Source organism: Phaenicophaeus curvirostris, chromosome 13, assembly GCF_032191515.1.
Source record: "Phaenicophaeus curvirostris isolate KB17595 chromosome 13, BPBGC_Pcur_1.0, whole genome shotgun sequence".
Classification (NCBI taxonomy): domain Eukaryota; kingdom Metazoa; phylum Chordata; class Aves; order Cuculiformes; family Cuculidae; genus Phaenicophaeus; species Phaenicophaeus curvirostris.
The window spans coordinates 2,131,749-2,150,236 of record NC_091404.1 but is presented as its reverse complement, the minus strand read 5'-3'; the positions used below and the strand labels follow the sequence as shown (position 1 = coordinate 2,150,236).

Below are 18,488 nucleotides of genomic sequence, written 5' to 3'. Positions count from 1 at the left end.
ATTAGGGAAGATCTCTCTACTGACAGAGTGGTGAAGCTCTGGCAGAGCCTGCCCAGGGTAGTGGTTGAGTCTCCATCCCCGAAGGGGTTCAGAAACCATGTGGCTGTGGCATTTCAGGACATGGTTTAACAGGCACGGTGGGGTTGGCAGTTGGACTGGGTGAGCTGAGAGGTCTTTTCCATCCTCAATGATTCTATGACTTTAGTAGGTCTGGAACAGAAAGGAAGCCGCAGCACCCCAGCAGTGCATTCACATGTCCTTCTGCTGAAGGAGCTTGGCAGCAGCAGCACTGCAAGGGAGAATGGCCTCTCCCAGCACCTGGAGACCTTGAGAGATGCCTGCTGGTATATTTTTTGCAAAATTGTTTGGTCTCAGTCTGTTTGGCAAGGAAGGTTTAGCTTTGATGAAGTTCTGCGGGAACCTCATCCAATGTCTTTCCTTAGGTTTCAAACGCTCCTTGCACTGAGCTGCTGCATGGATGAAAGCCCAGGCTGCAAGGACACTTGCCTGAGAACATCCCTCATCCTGGCTTTAAAATATCCCAGACTCGCTCTTGGTCTCTGTACTTCTTTCTTCCTACTCATCACCACAACAATGGTTCTTTAGGGTTAAATCCCTGATAAAGGGCTCACTTCTAAATATCCCACCTGATGATTTATTGCCTTATTTCAGTGTTATGGTAGAGCTGAAAAGGCAACCCCCAAAGCTGTTTATAATTAATTGTCAGCCAATAATTAGTATTTTTCTCCTCATTTTCCCATTCCATTTTCCAAACTAAAACTTACAGGCTTGTAAAATTCTTTCCTGTTCACCTTGGGGAGATCTTTTTTCCTGTTTTTGCCACTTCCCAGCAAGTGAAATGATCCTCACCCTCTGCATAAGGGTGGGAAAAGGATGGTGCAGCAGCTTATTAAGTTTCTTCATGCAAGGCTGAGGTTGCTGCCATCGCTCATCCTGGCTCAGCATGTAGAACATGTGACAAATCCTTTCCAAAGGTAAAAAACCTTACAGGTAGTGGCTCGAAGGAGGATATTTTGGGTGGTATGAGAAGTGGAGAGCTGGCCTGACTCACCCGGGACCTCTGGGGTTAGTGGAATGATAGCAACTGTAAGAATTAATTAGAAGACAAAGGGATGTTTCCCCACTGATTTCTTTCAGTGAATATTTTTCTAATGCACAGCAAAGACATTTTCTGCTTTCTGCTCAAGCCAGGCACCCAGTGAAGTAAAAACTGTTAATGTTTGAAAAGTGTATTAATTTTCAGGTGAATGTTTGGAATTTTTAAGGGTTTTTTTTTTTTCTGAAAAAAAAAGCTAAGCCTCCTCCCCATCTGGATATTGGTTTATGGGAATTTAACATCAAAGCTAATCAACAAACTTGGTTCCTGAAAGTCTTACAGGCATTTCTACCGATTTATGCTTTTCTCATGTAGGATTTTTCACTCGCCAGCCCCCACAAGTTGGTATTAAGCATTAAATAGCAAAGGAGTGAGGCAGGGAAATTTAAAAAAAAAAAAAAAAAGGTTAATGAGAGAGAGAGAAACAGACCATAGAATCATTGAATGGTTTGGGTTGGAAGGGACCTCAAAGCCCATCCAGTCCCACCCCTGCCATGGGCAGGGACACCTCCCACTGGATCAGGGGCTCCAAGCCCCATCCAACCTGCCCTTGAACCCCTCCAGGGATGGGGCAGCCACCCCTGCTCTGGGCACCCTGGGCCAGGGCCTCCCCACCCTCACAGCAAAACATTTCTGCCTAAAATCACATCTCAATCTCCCCTCTTCCTGCTCAAAACCGTTCTCCCCGTCCTGTCCCTGCCCTCCCTGATCCAGAGCCCCTCCCCAGCTTTCCTGGAGCCCCTTTCAGCACTGGAAGCTGCTCTAAGGTCTTCCCGCAGCCTCGTCTTCTCCAGGCTGAACAACCCCAACTCTCTCAGCCTGTCCTCATACAGGAGGTTCTCCAGCCCTCGGATCATCTCCGTGGCCTCCTCTGGACTTCCTGCGCTGAGGACTCCAGAACTTAACGCAGGACATCTAGTGAGGTCTCAAGAGAATGGAGCAGAGGGGCAGAATCCCCTCCCTGTCCCTTCTGGGAGGTGGTGAGAAGGCAGATAGAAAAGAGAGCAAAATCTGCATCCCCCATGTATCTGAATCCAACATGAAAAGGCCAATCCACACATAAGATCAAACATAAAAAGAGTCATTTAAATCTGTTGAGTGATCAAAGGAGCTGTAGAGGCCAAGAGATATGGAGACGTCTAACCACCTACCAACACTTCATGCAGGTCTTCAGGAAAGCTCAGAGAAGCCAATGGGGAGCAGGCAGCAGTCTCGTTGGAGTCTCTCTGGGAACAGAGAAGGCCAGGAGGACACACCAGACAAAGGCAACATCGTCAAGGTAAGGAGCTGAGGTTTTCCAAAGAGTTCACCTGTCCCATAACAACTGTGCTGGTGTCTCAACCCATCTCACAGTCCCTTCTCTCGTCTTTGTACCTGGAGCAGAAGCAGACATGTTCTGTACTCAGCAGGCTTAGATGGCAATTCAGATGGACATGAACATCCACTCGCATGTGCTCAGCACATGCTAGAAGGTTTTTCTAACACACCTAATGGTTTCTAAGCAGATGTTGGAGCAGGTGCTGAGAGAGCTGCAACCCCTTTGCACTGCAGAGCAGCAGTTCATTGAGAAGTTCTTCCAGCTGGGCCAGGACACTACAGCCCTGCAGGTGCTGGAGGTAAGTCTGAAGACTGTGTCTTCTCCAGTCACATTAGCCAGACCTCCTCCAGATTGATACAAGCTTCAGAAGGTACAGTGAGGTGGCTGCTTACCGGCAGTGGACACTTGGTTTTCCTAGGCTCTTGTCCTCTAACAACTGTCAGAGGTACAGAAGCTTAGGACCTCCTAATGACAGTCGATGATTAAATTGAATTTAATTGGTAGCTCCAGAAAAATCACAGGGTCTCTAACCATTAAACACGGGACTCCATAGAATTATAGAATGGTTTGGGTCGGAAGTGACCTCACAGCCCATCCAGTTCCACCCCTGCCATGGGCAGGGACACCTCCCACTGGATCAGGGGCTCCAAGCCCCATCCAACTTGGCCTTGAACACCTCCAGGGACGGGGCAGCCACCACTGCTCTGGGCAACCTGGGCCAGGGCCTCCAATTTAAGGCATCAGAATGAAACCCAGATATCAAGGTTTTTTTCTGAGGGAGGGCAGATAATTGATAATTTCCCTCCTATTCTTTCTTTCAGGCATCTACCACTAAGAGAGGAGAGACCATGGTATCTCCAGAGGACCCTCCTTGCACCAAGCCTCAGAGACAGTACGTGGTGACAAAATACTGCTGGCTGCTCTGACAGGGGCAAGTCTGGAGTGTCCTACAGGAGTTGCCTGAGGAATTCATGGAAGTACTTGTTTCCCCACTTGACCATCCCAACATCAAATAAGTGGTCTTAGGTTTCCATCCCAGATAGCAAAAAAATAGGAGGCATTATAGCTACACGTGCATAGACACATCTTCACAGCAAAACCATTTCTCCCTTAGATCTCATCTCAATCTGCCCTCTTGCAGTTCAAAACTCTTCCCCCTCCTCCTGTTTCTGTCCTCCCTGATCAAGAGCCCCTCCCCAGCTTTCCTGGAGCCCATTTCAGGACTGGAAGCTGCTCCAAGGTCTCCCCACAGCCTTCTCTTCTCCAGGCTGAACAACCCCAACTCTCTCAACCTTTTCTCATAGCAGAGGTCCTCCAGCCCTTGGATCACGTTTCATTTGTCTGGAAAAACTGGACATTTAAACATTTTTCCGCAGGCAGAGATGGCATGGTGTTGAAGCATGACCTAAGATTTAACAGGCTCCACTGAGATACAAAAGTCTTTGATTCTTTCTTTGGCTTCATGGCCACAGGGCCAGTGTCCTTCCCCTTTTAATTGCTTATTTTTTATACCTTTTTTTTAAGACTAGAAAAACCTACAACCCGCCTGCTGAGTGAGATCTTTGGTTGCCTGGAACCAGAGCTGAGAGGATTTCTAGATGTCTGCAGCAAGATCCACCGTTTCGGCTGCTTGCAGGTCCTGGTTACCTTGAATGACTCAATTTTTGAGATGTGGGGCTCTTCCTCAGCTCTGCCCTCGTCCTTCCTCAACAATGTTCTGGGCAACACGCTGGTCCTGGCCAAAAGCAGCTTCAACAAATGCATTGTAAGTGCCAGTAGGAATAAGTCTAAGTAGACCAGAGTGATGTTTGACCTCCTGGAAAATCTTATAAACTTGGGCTTGGAGCCCCTGATCCAGGAGTGGAACTGGATGGGCTTTGTGGTTCCTTCCAATCCAAACTATTCCATCATTCTATAAAATATTGTAAATGGAGAAAGTGGCCCCCACACCTGATTACTTTGCTTATTATCTGGCCTGTGCCTTAGTCTGCTGTAAAATGAGGTGAGGGTCATGTCAGATCTTAGAGTGCCATGCCTTATGTTTTGTTACCAGGAAGCCTTGTGCAAAGAGATTGAGGAGGTAAAGATGCCCAGCAAGATGAAAGGTGGGATCCTGCCCTCCGTGAGCCGCTTTGAGGAGTTTGTGACCTTCTCAGAGGAGGTGTTCAGGACAGCTCACCGGAGAGGGGAGCTGGACAAAGCACATCTCAGGCTGGCTGACAGTGTCTTCAGCAGCAGTGAGTACAAATTCTAGGAGATGGATGCATCAGTCAGGCAAATGTACAGCTGCACCTTCAGGAGTTACTAGAAATCAGCTGAGCTGCCAGAGCAGGGTGTGTGCAGGCCACCTGCCTCCAGGGCACTGCCTGGGGCTGAAACTGCCTTCACCAAGCAAGAGCCTGAGAGCATCAGACAAATTCAGAGCTCATGGCATGGCAGGTGAGTGGTGTTTGCCACACTGGGATGGTCCCAGCTGTGACAAGGCTGAGAGATGTGTGCTTAGCTTTGACGTTCATGTCATAGAATCATAGAATCACCAGGTTGGAAAGGACCCACCAGATCATCGGGTCCAACCATTCCCATCAATCACTAAACCATGTCCCTCAGCACCTGGTCCACCCATCCCTTAAACACCTCCAGGGAAGGTGACTCAACCCCCTCCCTGGGCAGCCTGTTCCAGTGCCCAATGACCCTTTCTGTGAAATATTTTTTCCTGATGTCCAGCCTGAACCTCCCCTGGTGGAGCTTGAGGCCATTCCCTCTCGTCCTGTCCCCTGTCAACCTCTCCTTTCTCACCTAATAAGCTCAGAGGTCTTAGGAGCAGTGGCAGCCAAAGAGCAACTCCACACAGAACAGCAAGGAATGCTGGTAGGGAGAAAGGGGTTGGAAGAGCGAGGCAGGTATCTTTTAGCAGATCTCTGTGTGGTCCCAGCCAGTGCCCACATCTGTTCGCCATTGGAGAGGCCCTGGCAGCCTGGAGGGGCCATGTGGGGCTGCAGAAGTAACAGCTCCAATCCCCTGAATCACAGGTCACAAGGTGGTATAGATGAGCCTGGGGTGACCCACTGAAAAGCACCTTATAAATCCATGAACACAGCCCCTTCCAGGCTCCAGCTATGCTCACAGCAAAGCAGGCGAGAGAGCAAATCAAGAAAATGAACAGGGATCAGCATTTGCGTTACGGATAGTTAAACCCTCCAGTACTGTAAGAAGTCAGATGGTCCATATTAAACACCCTAATGATGTGTTTACTACCACACGAGAGAAAGACCCGCTCTGTTTTGCATGCACTATGGGCTACTCAAGCTCTCTCCCTCTCCAGAGCAGCCAGCAAGTGCCTGGCAGCGTGGTGAGCCATGTGTCCACTCAGCAGGCTGAGCGTATGTCGTGCTGCTCCGGCACCCAGGTCAGGAACAGATTTGGACAGGGCTGGGCTTGGATGTCTCTGCACCCTTTTGAGTAAATTGTTGTCAAATGTCATGACCCCAAAGCTCTGCAAGGCAAGGAGGTTGAAGAGAGGAGTGGCTGAGGGAGCTGGGGATGTTTAGCCTCGAGAAGAGGAGGCTGAGGGGAGACCTCATTGCTCTCTGCAGCTCCTGGAAAGGAGGTTGTGGTGAGGTGGGTGCTGGATTATTCTCCCAAATAAGAAATGATAGGACAAGAGGAAATGGCCTCACATTGTGCCAGGGGAGGTTCAGACTGGAAATTCGGGAGAATGGCTTTACCAAAAGAGTGGTGAAGCCCTGGCAGAAGCTGTTCAGGGCAGCGGTGGAGTCTCCTTCTGTGGAAGGGTTCAAAAACCATGTGGCTGTGGCAGCTGGGGGCATGGTTTAGCAGGCACAGTAGGGTTGTGCTGATGATTGGACTAGATGAGCTGAGAGGTCTTTTCTTTCTGACTCTACAGTTCCATGATTCCATGACGCTCATCTGAGCTCTTGATTAAACTCTCCACTGGTGACCAAAGACAGACCGCATCTGCACCTTATGTCCCTCCTGACCCCACCTGCAGAGTCTTCCGTCCATACCTGATTTGTTCCTTTCTTTTAAGTCAACAGTCTGTCCTCAGCAAACCTGAAGGTGAACACAGATATGGTCATGATGGAAAATTTCTATCACATTCACTGCTTCCTGTGCCAAAAGAAAATCCACTGCCTGGAGGCCAAGAAGAGAGAAGCTAAGCAAAGGTATAGTGAGCACATGGAGAAATACGTCATCAAATACCTGGGCCAGCCACTGGAGAAACTCAATGTGAGTACAGGATAAACTGACCTTTGTCTGAGTCTCAAAGGGCAACTGCACTTCCACAATTATGAATTAACTAGTGTTCAAAACCCCCTTCCTACATCCAGTCTGGGTTATATTAGTGTGTTGTCACATTCCCAGGGAGGTGATTGAGTCCCTATCCCTAGATGTATTTAAAAGATTTGTAGACAAGGTACTTATGGATATGGTTCAGTGGCAGATAGGTATGGTTGGACTTGATGATCTCAGAGGTCTTGTCCAACCTGGTGATTCTATGATTCCCAGTGTTCTCACACCTCCTGTGACCACTTGCTGAGGGGTTTCACCATGCAGTGCAGCCCCAGCAAGAACAAGGCTCAGCAGCATCAGGTGCTGGCACCAGCCCTGCGACTCAGCCCCTCGCAGCACTGTGAGGACCCGTTGAGGCCCCAGCTCCAGGTTGCGTGCCTGTGTCTGGCTGATGATTGTTCCTTTTTGCACGGCTGCCTGGACTAATAAGTCTAACGCAGCTTCATGCTTCCCAAGCGGCCGCTTCGTTAACTGAGCTAAGAGCATCTGGCTTTGTTAACTCAAACAGACATCCCCCTTCCTCCCAGAGATGATGGCTGCTCTCGAAACCCCTCCTCGTCTGCTCCTTCTCTCCTAACGCTGGCCTAAAATGTCTCACAGAATGAGATCAACTTGAATTATTCATAGGGCCTGTTACTTTCAATTTGTTTCCAGTCTTTGCTGTCAAACACCTTGTAGGTTTGACTGGAATATCGGCTCGGTGTCTCATGCTACCTGCAGCCTCACTATGTTAATGGCTTCAAATCCTTCCTCTGTGCAGGAAAGGATAATTTCGCTGCTCACAAAAAAGCAAAGTGAGTAATGTATGAGGGTACTTGGATTGCACACTGCTCAGGGATCCCTGGAGTCCTCACATGGCCTTCTCTAGCAGAACCCAGAGCTCTTCTGGTCTGAGCAAAATTCACTGACATCAAGAGAAGATGCAAAGTGGCCTAAATAATGTAGGAGCCCAGTTCTGTTTCTGAAAACAGCTTATCCACTTTGGAACCTCTTTCCCTTTGAAAATTCTTAGGATTTAGGGTATTTCTTCACAGCAAAATTGCAGTGGAAATATCCAAGAGAGCACATAGATCATTGGGCTGTATGAACAGGAGGGCAGACAGCAGTCTGAAGAATGTGGTTATTCCTTGTGGAATACCACATCCAGGGTTCCTGTAGGATACACAGTCTCCAATACTTCAGATCCTCTATAATTTTCACTTAATTAGACATGGGAAGGTGATTGAGGAAAGTGGTCAGTTTTCAGCCCTGATCATACAATGGTTTGGGTTGGAAGGGACCTTAAAGCTCATCCATTTCCACCCCCCTTGCCATGGGCAGGGACATTTTCTACTGAGAACCCTTCCTGATGCTGAAGTCCACCTTAGGGCAACTCATCAGTAACTGTTTCCTTGCCTTTCCAGCACTTCTTCGAAGGGGTGAAAGCCCGTGTGGCTCAAGGGGTGAAAGAAGAAGAGGTCAGCTTTCACCTGGCCTACAGCAAGCAAGAGCTGAGGAAAGTCATTGAGAAATATCCTGGCAAGGAAGTAAAAAGAGCCCTTGAGATCCTCTACAGGAAAATCCGCAAGTATCTCTCCGCAGAAGAAAACCTTTTGCCGGTAATTGGAGTGGGATCTGGATGTCACAGAATCACAGAATTGTTTGGGTTGGAAGGGACCTCAAAGCCCATCCAGTTCCACCCCTGCCATGGGCAGGGACACCTCCCACTGGATCAGGAGCTCCAAGCCCCATCTAACCTGGCCTTGAACCCCTCCAGGGATGGGGCAGCCACCACTGCTCTGGGCAGTCTGCGCCAGGGCCTCCCCACCCTCACACCAAAACATTTCTTCCCAAGATCTCATCTCAGTCTCCCCTCTTGCAGCTGAAAACCATTCCCCTCATTCTATCCCTGCACTCCCTGATCAAGAGCCCCTCCCCAGCTTTAATGCTATGAGGTTACGCAGTTCAGGATTGCTGAGCATGTGCAGCTGTCACATTGATGAAAGGAGCTGATGGTCTGGTTTTCCCTAGGTGGTGTGGCATGCTATGGAGCAGGAGTTCATACACCAGTACCGGGAATTTGAGGGTCTGATCCAACGCTGTTATTCAGGATCAGGGATTGCCATGGACTTCACCATGGAGGACCTGCTGAGCTACTTCAACTCCATCACTCTGTCCAATATATAGAGGCAGCTCTCTGGATGTCTGCTGGGAGCAGCTCAGGAACCCTTGTCTGCAGCTACGCCTTTAAGGAGCTAAACTCAAAACCCTTCCCACGTCGTAGTCTTACATATGGGGGTCCCATCCTGAACTTAACGCCAAAGAGCCTCTGACTTGCTGGTCTTAGGCTAGATCTCCCTTGGGGAAACAGTTCTTGGATATGAACCGCAGCTTCCTTGCTCCAAGAAACCATTACACAGCTAGTAGAAACCCCTTCCCAAGCCTCAGGTTTCTGCCAAAGTGAGTGCTGGTGCTGTACCTCTTCAGCAGGACACTTCTCAGTGTAGTTGAACACTGAGAGGCATCTTCTTTCTCATAACTCTATTCTTTATCTGCTCTCAAATTTCACAGTGAACTTGTGCTGAAACATGGCGGTTACAACACACCGAGACACTGGGATATGTGTAGTGTTACCATATCCAGGCATCAGAACACGCACCGTTGCTCTCTCAGCCTCTCAGTACACACAGATGAAAGGTCATAAACAGTTTTATTGCTTTTAGATAAGGAAAGATTTACTTGCCTAGAAACTGGAGTGGAGCAAATGCTTAATTTCTAAAGATCCACACGGCTCTGTCAACAAGTTTCCAATTCTCACTCTGCATTCTTATGAAGCATTTTCTATATTAAGATCACAACTTGCTAATAGACTTTTGTTTTTGGAAATAAATCTACTTTATTTTGTGATAACAATCACAGGATTAATGTGCTGTCCATTATAAACTTCTCTCTGAAAAAAACTGATGATCCTGAACTCTTTGGTTCAGTGCAAAACAACAAACAGATCCATAGTGATGACACAGGGTCAAGGACTATGATATAAGTTTACAGGCTGAAGCCCAGACCAGTAGGGTTATTGGGTAGGTAGAAGTACACCTAGGACTAGACTAGAGATCAACACCTTTACATCAAAACTCAGGTAAAGAATAAGGACCCTGAGAAGAGCTTAAATATGCTCCAGAGCCCATGGATATAGGTGGAAGGTCCCAGGTGAGGCCAATTAGTGCCAATTAGTGCCCTCAAGGTGCAATAAGGCAAAGTGTTGGGTCCTGCACTTGGGTTAAAACAACACCATGCAGTGCTCTAGGAGTGGGGAAGGGGGGCTGGAAAGACGTATCCTAGAAAAGGACCTGAGGGTGTCGGTCAACAGGGGCTGAACATAAGCTAGTAGTGGTCGAGAAGGCCAGCAGCATCCTGGCTTGGATCAGCTATGGGGTGGCCAGCAGGAGCAGGGAAGGAGTCACCCCCTGGACTTAGCACTGGTGAGGCTGCATCTCAAATTCTGGGTTCAGTTTTGGGCACCTCAGTGCAGGAAAGATCTTCAGGGGCTAGAGTGTGTCCAGAGAAGAGAATGGAGCTGGGGAAGGGTCTGGAACCCAGGGGTTTTGGGAGTGGCTGAGGGACTTGGGGCTGTTTAGCCTGAAGAAGAGGAGGCTGAGGGGAGACCTGAAAGAAGGTTGGAGCGAGGTGGATGCTGGTCTCTTCTCCCAGGTAACAAGTGATAGGACAAGAGGAAATGGTCTCAAGTTGTTCCAGGGGAGGTTCAGGCTGGATATTGGGGAAACTTTCTTCATTGAAAGGGTTCTCAGGCACTGGAATGGCTTCCCAGGGCAGTGGTGGAGTCTCCATCCCTAGAGGGTTTTGAAAAACAGGCAGACGAGGCACTAAGGTTTAGTAGTGGACAGGGACGGTTGGACTCAATGATCTCAAAGGTCTTTTCCAACCAAATGATTCTATGATTTGCCTCTAAGATTACTTTCTCCCATGCAACACACTGACACCTTATTGCCCCGTGAGGAACTCGCTGCTCCTGGGAGAACTGCAAGCTCCCAATCGTAAAATATGGATGAGCTGTAGGTGCCATGCTAAGGAAAGAAATGGGGGTAAAATATCCAGACTTCTTTTCTGGGATTTTTTCAAGCTACTCGGTGTAGTTGACTTCCAGGTCCTTTGGGTCAAGGTACGCCTCTGTGGGGAGCAGTTCACAGAGCTCCTGTTTCTAATCTTGTTGCCTTCCTCTGCCGTTCTCCTGTGACGTGGCTATTCGTGCGGCTCCGTTCCAGGCAGCAGGAAGAGGACGGCCATAAGGTAACCACTCGGCACCACCTTGCCTGGCTGTTTGTCCTGTTTTGTAGGTACTCGGTCGATATTTGCAGTCTGATTCCCTTGTGGCTGTGTGCTGCGGGGCTCATGGGGAAGGGGAGGGCGGTATCGGTGGGGTTTGCGAGGCAGGAGGTGGGAGCTGCAGCCTGGGACACGAGGGCTCTGCAACTTGGGAGCAGCCTGGAAAACTTCCTGAGTGGAAAGGTCTTCGCCAAGGGACTCAGCCCGGGATGCTCAGAGGCGAGATTGATAAAAACCAAATGCCATTTGCAACAAAGAAAAGTAGGGACTTCCCACTGTCTCTCCCTGCAACTGGTACAATCGCTGGGCACAGCCCAGGCCATGATGCAATCCCAGGAGGGCGTCCTGCTCCAAGCAAGCTCCTCTGACTGCTGTGAGCAGAGGCCCCAAAGGCAACTGTGCCTGGTTTTATCCAGAGCCCCTCTCCAGCTGTCCTGGAGCCCCTTTCGGCACTGGAAGCTGCTCTAAGGTCTCCCCTCAGCCTTCTCTTTTCCAGGCGGAACAACCCCAACTCTCCCAGCTTGCCCCCTATATGGGAGGTTCTCCAGCCCTTGGATCATATTTGCAGCCTCCTCTGTACTTGCTCCAACAGCTCTTGCCTTCCTCCTCAAAGCCCATCCAGTTCCAATTCCCCCTGCCATAGGCAGGGACACCTCCCACTGGATCAGGTTGCTCAAGACTGCATCCAACCCAGCCTTGAACACCCCCAGGGATGGGGTGTTGATGATCAGGGATTCAGGGATTATCAGAGGGTCACTGGAGTCATCACAACAGGATCATCAGGGATCCTGGTCTGGTGCAGTTGGAGATGAAGTGAAGTAGAGATGTGACAAGTGAGTCACTGAAATATTAACAGCACTCTTAATTTGTCTAAATCTAATTTTCCCTGCCAAACCACCATGTTACCGTCCCAGAGCCCTTGACCATGCATCTGTTGGACTGAGTCCCACAGTGCAGCCACGATGGTGGTGAGTTCCCATCCTCTTGCTGCAGTCCCTATCTTGTGATCCATGTCTTATAGCTACATTATTTAGGCACTAGAAGCAATTTCTTCCCTTTCCTGCAAGATAGTGATGGTCCAGCTTTTCATGGGGGCAGCTGCTTCAGCCCCAATGCCCTCTTCTCCCAGGAATGTTCCTCCCTCTGCATTTCCTACTGCTCTGCCATGGCCCAGTTTGTCTTCATTCCACCTGGTTCAGTGTCTGCCCCTGAACATGAAGGAGGTTGGGAGGGCACCAGAGGGGGTGGAGGGAAGGATCGCACACATGGTCCATCCTTGCAGCACACAGGGGTTTGTGCATTGGGAGCTCAGCATCTTGGTGACATCAGCCCCCAGCCAGGGGTTCTCACATACTCTGGTCCCACCAGAGACAGCTGAGATCTGAGGCCCTTCCAGGGAGGAGAATTTATTTCTTCTGTACTTGTGCCACCTACAGGCCAAAAGAAAACTTTTTTGGATCTCCATTCACAGCTACCTGGACCATTTCCCTGAGCAGCTGGACGCTGCTAACCTTCATCTTCTGTGGTTTTGCTTGCTGGTTCCAGCCCTGAGATGTCCTGGAAGGAGCGTACGAATCCACCCCCATGTTTCATCCAGCATCTGGACCACCTTGTGTTGACTGTGAAGAGTATTGAGGACACTGTGGCCTTTTATTCCAAAGTTCTGGGCATGGAGGTGGTGACTTTCAAGGTAACATGGGGTATGGGGTCATCTCAGGCCTAGGGAAGCTGGAACTGGGGCTGTGGGTGGTCCTTGTGGATATGTGATAAGCTCTCTGGGTCATATCCTTGGAGTGGGGATGGTAAGACCAGCACAAGCTGCAGGCCATCAAGCTCTGAGCTTCAACAGAGTCAAGCTGAGTCAGAGGGAAAGTCCAAACCATGCTGCAGAAAAAAAAAGAAGAGAAATGGTCTTCAAAAATTAATTTCTAGGACTGAAGGAGGAGAACCCTCAAGCCCATTCACCCTCTATAGATGACTGACAGGCTCTTGGTTTGATATTTTCATTGGCAAAGAGAGGAAAAGATGGTTAGTGTTTTTAGAGCATCTCCAACTCATCTCCTGCTCAAGCTTCAGGCCAGTTGGCCTGTTTTGGATGTACACACTGCACCTTTTTAACTTCCAATCTTATGTCCTCCTTTTCTGCTCCATCAGGTCCCTTAAAAGCAGTTGCCCTCACATCCTGAGGCTAGAGTGAGTCTCAGTTTGTTCTTCAGAGTGGCTGGCCGATGTCCTGCATGTCCATGGGGTCTGAGGATGCACCTTCCACAGGAGCCTGCAGATGCCTCCCAGAGACAAAACATCTTTCCTCACCCTATTCCCACCATCTCATCTTTGGTCCCACTGTGGGATACTCCACATTTCCAGGGATATCATGGGAGGTCGCAGTGGCCAGTGTTTTCCTCAGCTATCATGGCAAGATCCCAGAGTTAGCAGGACTATAGCCAGGTCTCCACGACTTTTAGGACAACACAAATGAGTGGGTGCTGAAGGCTTCCAGCCCCATAAGTCTCCTTGCATTTTGATTCTTGTCTTTGGGGACAGGGAAATCGTAAAGCTTTACGTTTTGGCAACCAGAAGTTTAACCTGCATGAGGCTGGGAAGGAGTTTGAACCCAAGGCTCGGCACCCGGTCCCCGGCTCTGCAGATATCTGCCTTATCACACAGGTGTCCTTGGACCAGCTGCTGGACCATCTGATGGTGAGGAGGGTGGAGGGAGGCACGAAGCTGGAGCCTTCTAAGAGATGCTTTCAGGGTCTGTATTTTGGAGAATGTCAGAATTGTGTCATCCAACAGCTCATGTTTTCAAGGTTGGGGGAAGAGTGCACAATGCCCTAGTAAGACTAGCTTAAGCAGTAAAACCCTGTCCTTACGTATCTTCCCAGGCCTGTGGGGTGACCATTGAAGAAGGTCCTGTGGCCAGAACTGGTGCTGTGGGTCCAATAACATCCATCTACTTCCGAGACCCTGATGAGAACCTGATCGAGGTTTCCAGGTACAACCCAGATGGGACTGCAGCCAGCGGAGGGGAACCCTAACCACAACCCATACTCTGTGGCCCAGCAGGAGGAAGGATGCAACAGCCAGGCTTTGGATGGCCAGTGTCAGGTTCAAGCTTTTATTTTGCAAACCTAGGGAAACTCTCAAATTCCAGCCATAAATGGGGGCTGCATGGACCTTGAGAGCTTTCACAGGGCAGCCTGCTCAGTTCTCACCCCACAGTGTGAATCCTGCTTTTATGGATCACCATCAGCAGAAACTTCACGACCTTCTTGGAAGATCTGCCCTGCTACTGCTGCACTACTCTTGTTGGGACATATTTCCTGATGTCTGACATCTTTTTTTGCTGCAGTTGAAGCCCCTTCGACACTGTCCTCCATGAACACAAAGAACCTGTCATTCCTCTTCCCTTAATAGTTACTTTTACACAGCTGAAGATTTTTGTCTTCCTTCTTGGTCTGCCTGTTTGGATTGACTGAAGCAGGCAGACACTGGTGGTTTTCACACAAAACCAGTTGTTAAAATCAAGCTGTGACAATTGATACCCTCTTCCTGCCTGGAAACTGGGCTCAGTGTCTGGCACACAAAGCACTCCTGAGGCTCTATGTCTCATTCTTGGCTCTGCATAAATCATTGTAGAGTTCCAGTGACCCAGAATGGTAAAAAAGCAGAGATTCGATGGCTGCATAGAGGGGAGAGCGTCTACAGTCAGTGAGTTCAGTGAGATTTCTGCAGGGACAAGAGGAAAATAAAGTGCTAAGAAGACGTTGGCATCAGGCAGAAAACATTAACTCCCCCTTGCAGCCCTGCCTGGTTGTCCTCTTCTCCCAGCAAGGCAGCAACTGGGCTTTGCTCTGGCCTTTGCACCAGCTGCAAGTGTCTGGCCTGCACACCCCAGCTGCCAAGGGAGGGATGCAACCTCGGACTGCACCTGGCATGGACTCACTTCTCCTTTCCAGTCCCATTTGTGACACATTCCCGTGGACTGGTAATCTCAGTCATCCACTTTAGAAACAGAAGCCTCTTTGCAAACTTGGCCCTCCCATGGCAATATAGAATCATGGAATGGTTTGGATAGGAAGGGCCCATCCAGTTCCCAACCCCCTGCCAAGGGCAGAGACACCTCCCACTGGATCAGGGGCTCCAAGCCCCATCCAACCTGGCCTTGAACACCTCCAGGGATGGGGCAGCCACCACTGCTCTGGACAACCTGGGCCAGGGCCTCACCACATTCACAATGAAACATTTCTTCCTGAGATCTCATCTCAGTCTCTCCTCTTGCAGCTCAAAACCGTTCCCCCTTATCCTCTCCCTGATCCAGAGCCCCTTCCCAGCTTTCCTGGAGCCCCTTTCAGCACTGGAAGCTGCTCCAAGGTCTCCCTGTAGCCTTCTCTTCCCCAGGATCAACAACCCCAACTCTCTCAGCCTGTCCTTGCACAGGAGGTGCTCCAGCCCTCGCATCATCTCTGTGGCCTCCTCTGGACTGTCTCAAACAGACTGTCACAAACTCCAGGCCCTTGTAAGAAAGGTTCCTCCCCAGCTTTCCTGCAGCCCCTTTCAGCACTGGAAGATGCTCTAAGGTCCCCCCACAGCCTTCTCTTCTCCAGGCTGAACAACCCAAACTCTCTCAGCCTGTCCTCGTACGGGAGGTGCTCCAGCCCTTCAATCATCTCCGTGGCCTCCTCTGGACTCGCTCCACCAGCTCCATGTCCTTCCTGTGCTGAGGACTCCAGCATTGGGACAGAATCACCTTCTTTCACCTCAATGTGTCAAGAGCTTGGGAGACCCTCTGGACCAGGGAGAGGAAGGCCAGCACTCTTTCCTTCCTCTATCCAGAAAAGGCATCCAGCATCACTCCAAGTGTGCTAGCATGGGACTGCCTATATGGCTTGGAGAGTGACAGGGCTCATCCATGTTAGGAGGAAGGTGGGTCGGCAGAGCTGGAGTGAGTTCTACTGCAGCAGAGTCCACTCTGACTCTGACTGATGGCACACAGTTACTTGTAGGACTATCCTAAATTTTGTTATTACTTTAATTCTATATAGATTAAAAAAAACCCAACACATTTCTTCAATTACTTGAAAAGCATAAAACAATAAAGAAGGACTTTGGAGTTTTCAGGGAGAGCAGTTCTCCAGCTGGCCACACTGCGGTAGCAATGTTACCATCACGGAAAGGGAGAGAGGACTCTTCTGACATCTCCAGTCAATATCTTCTTTAAAACTGAAATAATCCCCGAGTTGTACGATTTCCTCCCCCCCACTTCTGACGTTGCATGAGAAATCCAGAATTCCCTAAAAAGCCCTAAAAAATCCAGTGCTCCAGATGATCGAGGGCTTGAGCAGGTGGTGGCCTTAAGGGGTGAAAGCTCCTTTCAGACTGAGTTGAACCATTTGTGGGAACTAAAGGCAAGGGTTATCGCAAGGGAAAAGAACAGGCAGCTCAAAGCCTTCACCTTTGTGAAGAGACCCTGGGAGGGGACCCCGGGGAGATATCCCAAGGGGAGAGCTCGAGGCAGGACCCGAGGGAGAGATCCCAGTGAGAGGGACACCAAGGAGGCACCCCAAGGAATGACCCCAGGGAGAAATATTAAGGAGTGACCCCAAGGAGAAAGACCGAGGAGGGACCCCAGGAGCGCAGGAGGGCGCGGCCGCTGTCCAGGGTGCTGAGCGCCCGCGGCCACTCCGGCCGCGACCCGAGCCGGGGTCCTGACATGGGAGAGGGACAGTGACCTTGGGAGAGGGATGTGGTGACCATAGGAGAAGGACAATGACCATGGGAGAGGGGTAGGGATCATGGGAGAGGGGCACTGGCCATAGGAGAGGGGCGGTGATGGTGGGAGAGGGGCTGTGACCATGGGTGAGGGACAGGGACCATCGGAGAGGGACAATGACTATGGGAGAGGGGCTGTGACCATGGGTGAGGGACAGGGACCATCGGAGAGGGACAATGACTATGGGAGAGGGGCAGTGACCGTGGGAGAGGGATGGTGACCATTGGAGAGGGGTAGGGACCATGGGAAAGGGGTAGCGACCGTGGGAGAGGGGCGGTGACCATAAGAGAGGGACAATGACCGTAAGAGAGATGTGGTGACCATGGGAGAGGGGCAGAGACCATGGGAAAGGGACGGTGACGATGGGAGAAGGACAGTGACCATGGGAGAGGGATGTGGTGACCATAGGAGAAGGACAATGACCATGGGAGAGGGGTAGGGACCATGGGAGAGGGATGGTGACCATGGGAGGGGGGTAGGGACCGTGGGAGAGGGGCGGTGACCATAAGAGAGGGACAATGACCGTAAGAGAGAGGTGGTGACCATGGGAGAGGGACAGAGACCATGGGAAAGGGACGGTGACGATGGGAGAAGGACAGTGACCATGGGAGAGGGATGTGGTGACCATAGGAGAAGGACAATGACCATGGGAGAGGGGTAGTGTCCATAGGAGAGGGACACTGGCCATAGGAGAGGGACGGTGACCATAGGAGAGGGATGTGGTGACCATAGGAGAAGGACAATGACCATGGGAGAGGGGTAGGGACCATAGGAGAGGGACACTGGCCATAGGAGTGGGACGGTGACCATGGGAGAGGGACAATGACCATGGGAGAGGGGTAGGGACCATGGGAGAGGAACAGTGACCACAGGAGAGGGACAGGGACCATGGAAGGGGGACAGGGACCATGGAAGGTGAACAGGGACCATAAGAGAGGGACAGGGACCATGGGAGAGGGGTAGGGACCATAGGAGAGGGGCAGTGACTGTGGGAGAGGGGCGGTGACCATGGGAGAGGGGTAGGGATCATGGGAGAGGGACCATGGGAGAGGGGCAGTGACCACAGATGGTTCTGACACAGGAGAGGGATGATGCCCACTGAGAGAGATGGTGGTCACGGTAGAGGGACAGTGACCATGGATGGTTCCTGAAAAGGGAGGTGGAAGGGGTGCCCACATGATTGGGACAGTGCGAATGGGAGAGGAATACTACCCACGAGCGGCACCTGCCACTGGGAGAGGGATAGTGTCCATGGATGGGTCCTGCCTTGGGTGGATCCTGCCTATGGGAGAGAGACGGTGCCTATGGATGGGTCCTGCCTGCAGGTGGGTCCTGCTATGCTTGGGTGCAGCCCATGAGACAGGGTCTGTGCCTACAGATGGGTTCTGCAACAGATGGGTCCTGTCCAAGGGTGATGGACAGTGACCATAGCTGGATCCTATTCATGGGTGGTTCCTGTCCACTGGAGAGGGACAGTCCTGTCCATGGGTGGGTCCTGCCCATGGGAGAGGGCTGGCAGCCGCCTGCTCCCACCAGTTCTGCCTCAGCTTTCTCTCACTTTCTTCTGGCCAGGGCTTTTCTCTGGCCAAGTATTTGTGCCAGCAGAGCCCTATTAATTTCTGGCCTGAGTTTATAGTTATTGATTG

General features: G+C 50.5%; 2 protein-coding genes across 2 annotated transcripts in view; both read left to right on the top strand.

Moving 5' to 3' along the window:
• The window catches only part of LOC138726239 (exocyst complex component 1-like), a 34,014-nt gene extending 24,443 nt beyond the window's left edge, over positions 1-9,571 (top strand). Inside the window, exons 10-17 of the mRNA XM_069867824.1 lie at positions 2,284-2,396; positions 2,620-2,733; positions 3,257-3,327; positions 3,960-4,200; positions 4,489-4,672; positions 6,484-6,683; positions 8,150-8,344; positions 8,757-9,571. Of these exons, the coding sequence (XP_069723925.1) occupies positions 2,284-2,396; positions 2,620-2,733; positions 3,257-3,327; positions 3,960-4,200; positions 4,489-4,672; positions 6,484-6,683; positions 8,150-8,344; positions 8,757-8,912 (1,274 nt within the window). The 3' untranslated portion in view covers positions 8,913-9,571. The remainder of the gene's footprint in view (positions 1-2,283; positions 2,397-2,619; positions 2,734-3,256; positions 3,328-3,959; positions 4,201-4,488; positions 4,673-6,483; positions 6,684-8,149; positions 8,345-8,756) is intronic.
• A 3,023-nt stretch (positions 9,572-12,594) lies between these two features.
• On the top strand, positions 12,595-14,295 carry GLOD5 (glyoxalase domain containing 5). Its single transcript, XM_069867953.1, has 3 exons — positions 12,595-12,759; positions 13,614-13,769; positions 13,955-14,295. The coding sequence occupies exons 1-3, from the start codon at positions 12,622-12,624 to the stop codon at positions 14,105-14,107; spliced, it is 447 nt and encodes a 148-aa protein (XP_069724054.1). The 5' UTR covers positions 12,595-12,621; the 3' UTR covers positions 14,108-14,295.
• Positions 14,296-18,488: the final 4,193 nt, after the last annotated feature.

What these genes read in the sequence shown, in the direction of transcription:
- GLOD5 (XM_069867953.1), top strand. Translation starts at nt 12,622, where the DNA reads ATGTCCTGGAAGGAGCGTACGAATCCACCCCCATGTTTCATCCAGCAT. An exon ending in TGGAGGTGGTGACTTTCAAG is followed by an intron (nt 12,760 to 13,613) that starts GTAACATGGGGT and finishes CTTTGGGGACAG; the next exon opens with GGAAATCGTAAAGCTTTACG. An exon ending in AGCTGCTGGACCATCTGATG is followed by an intron (nt 13,770 to 13,954) that starts GTGAGGAGGGTG and finishes GTATCTTCCCAG; the next exon opens with GCCTGTGGGGTGACCATTGA.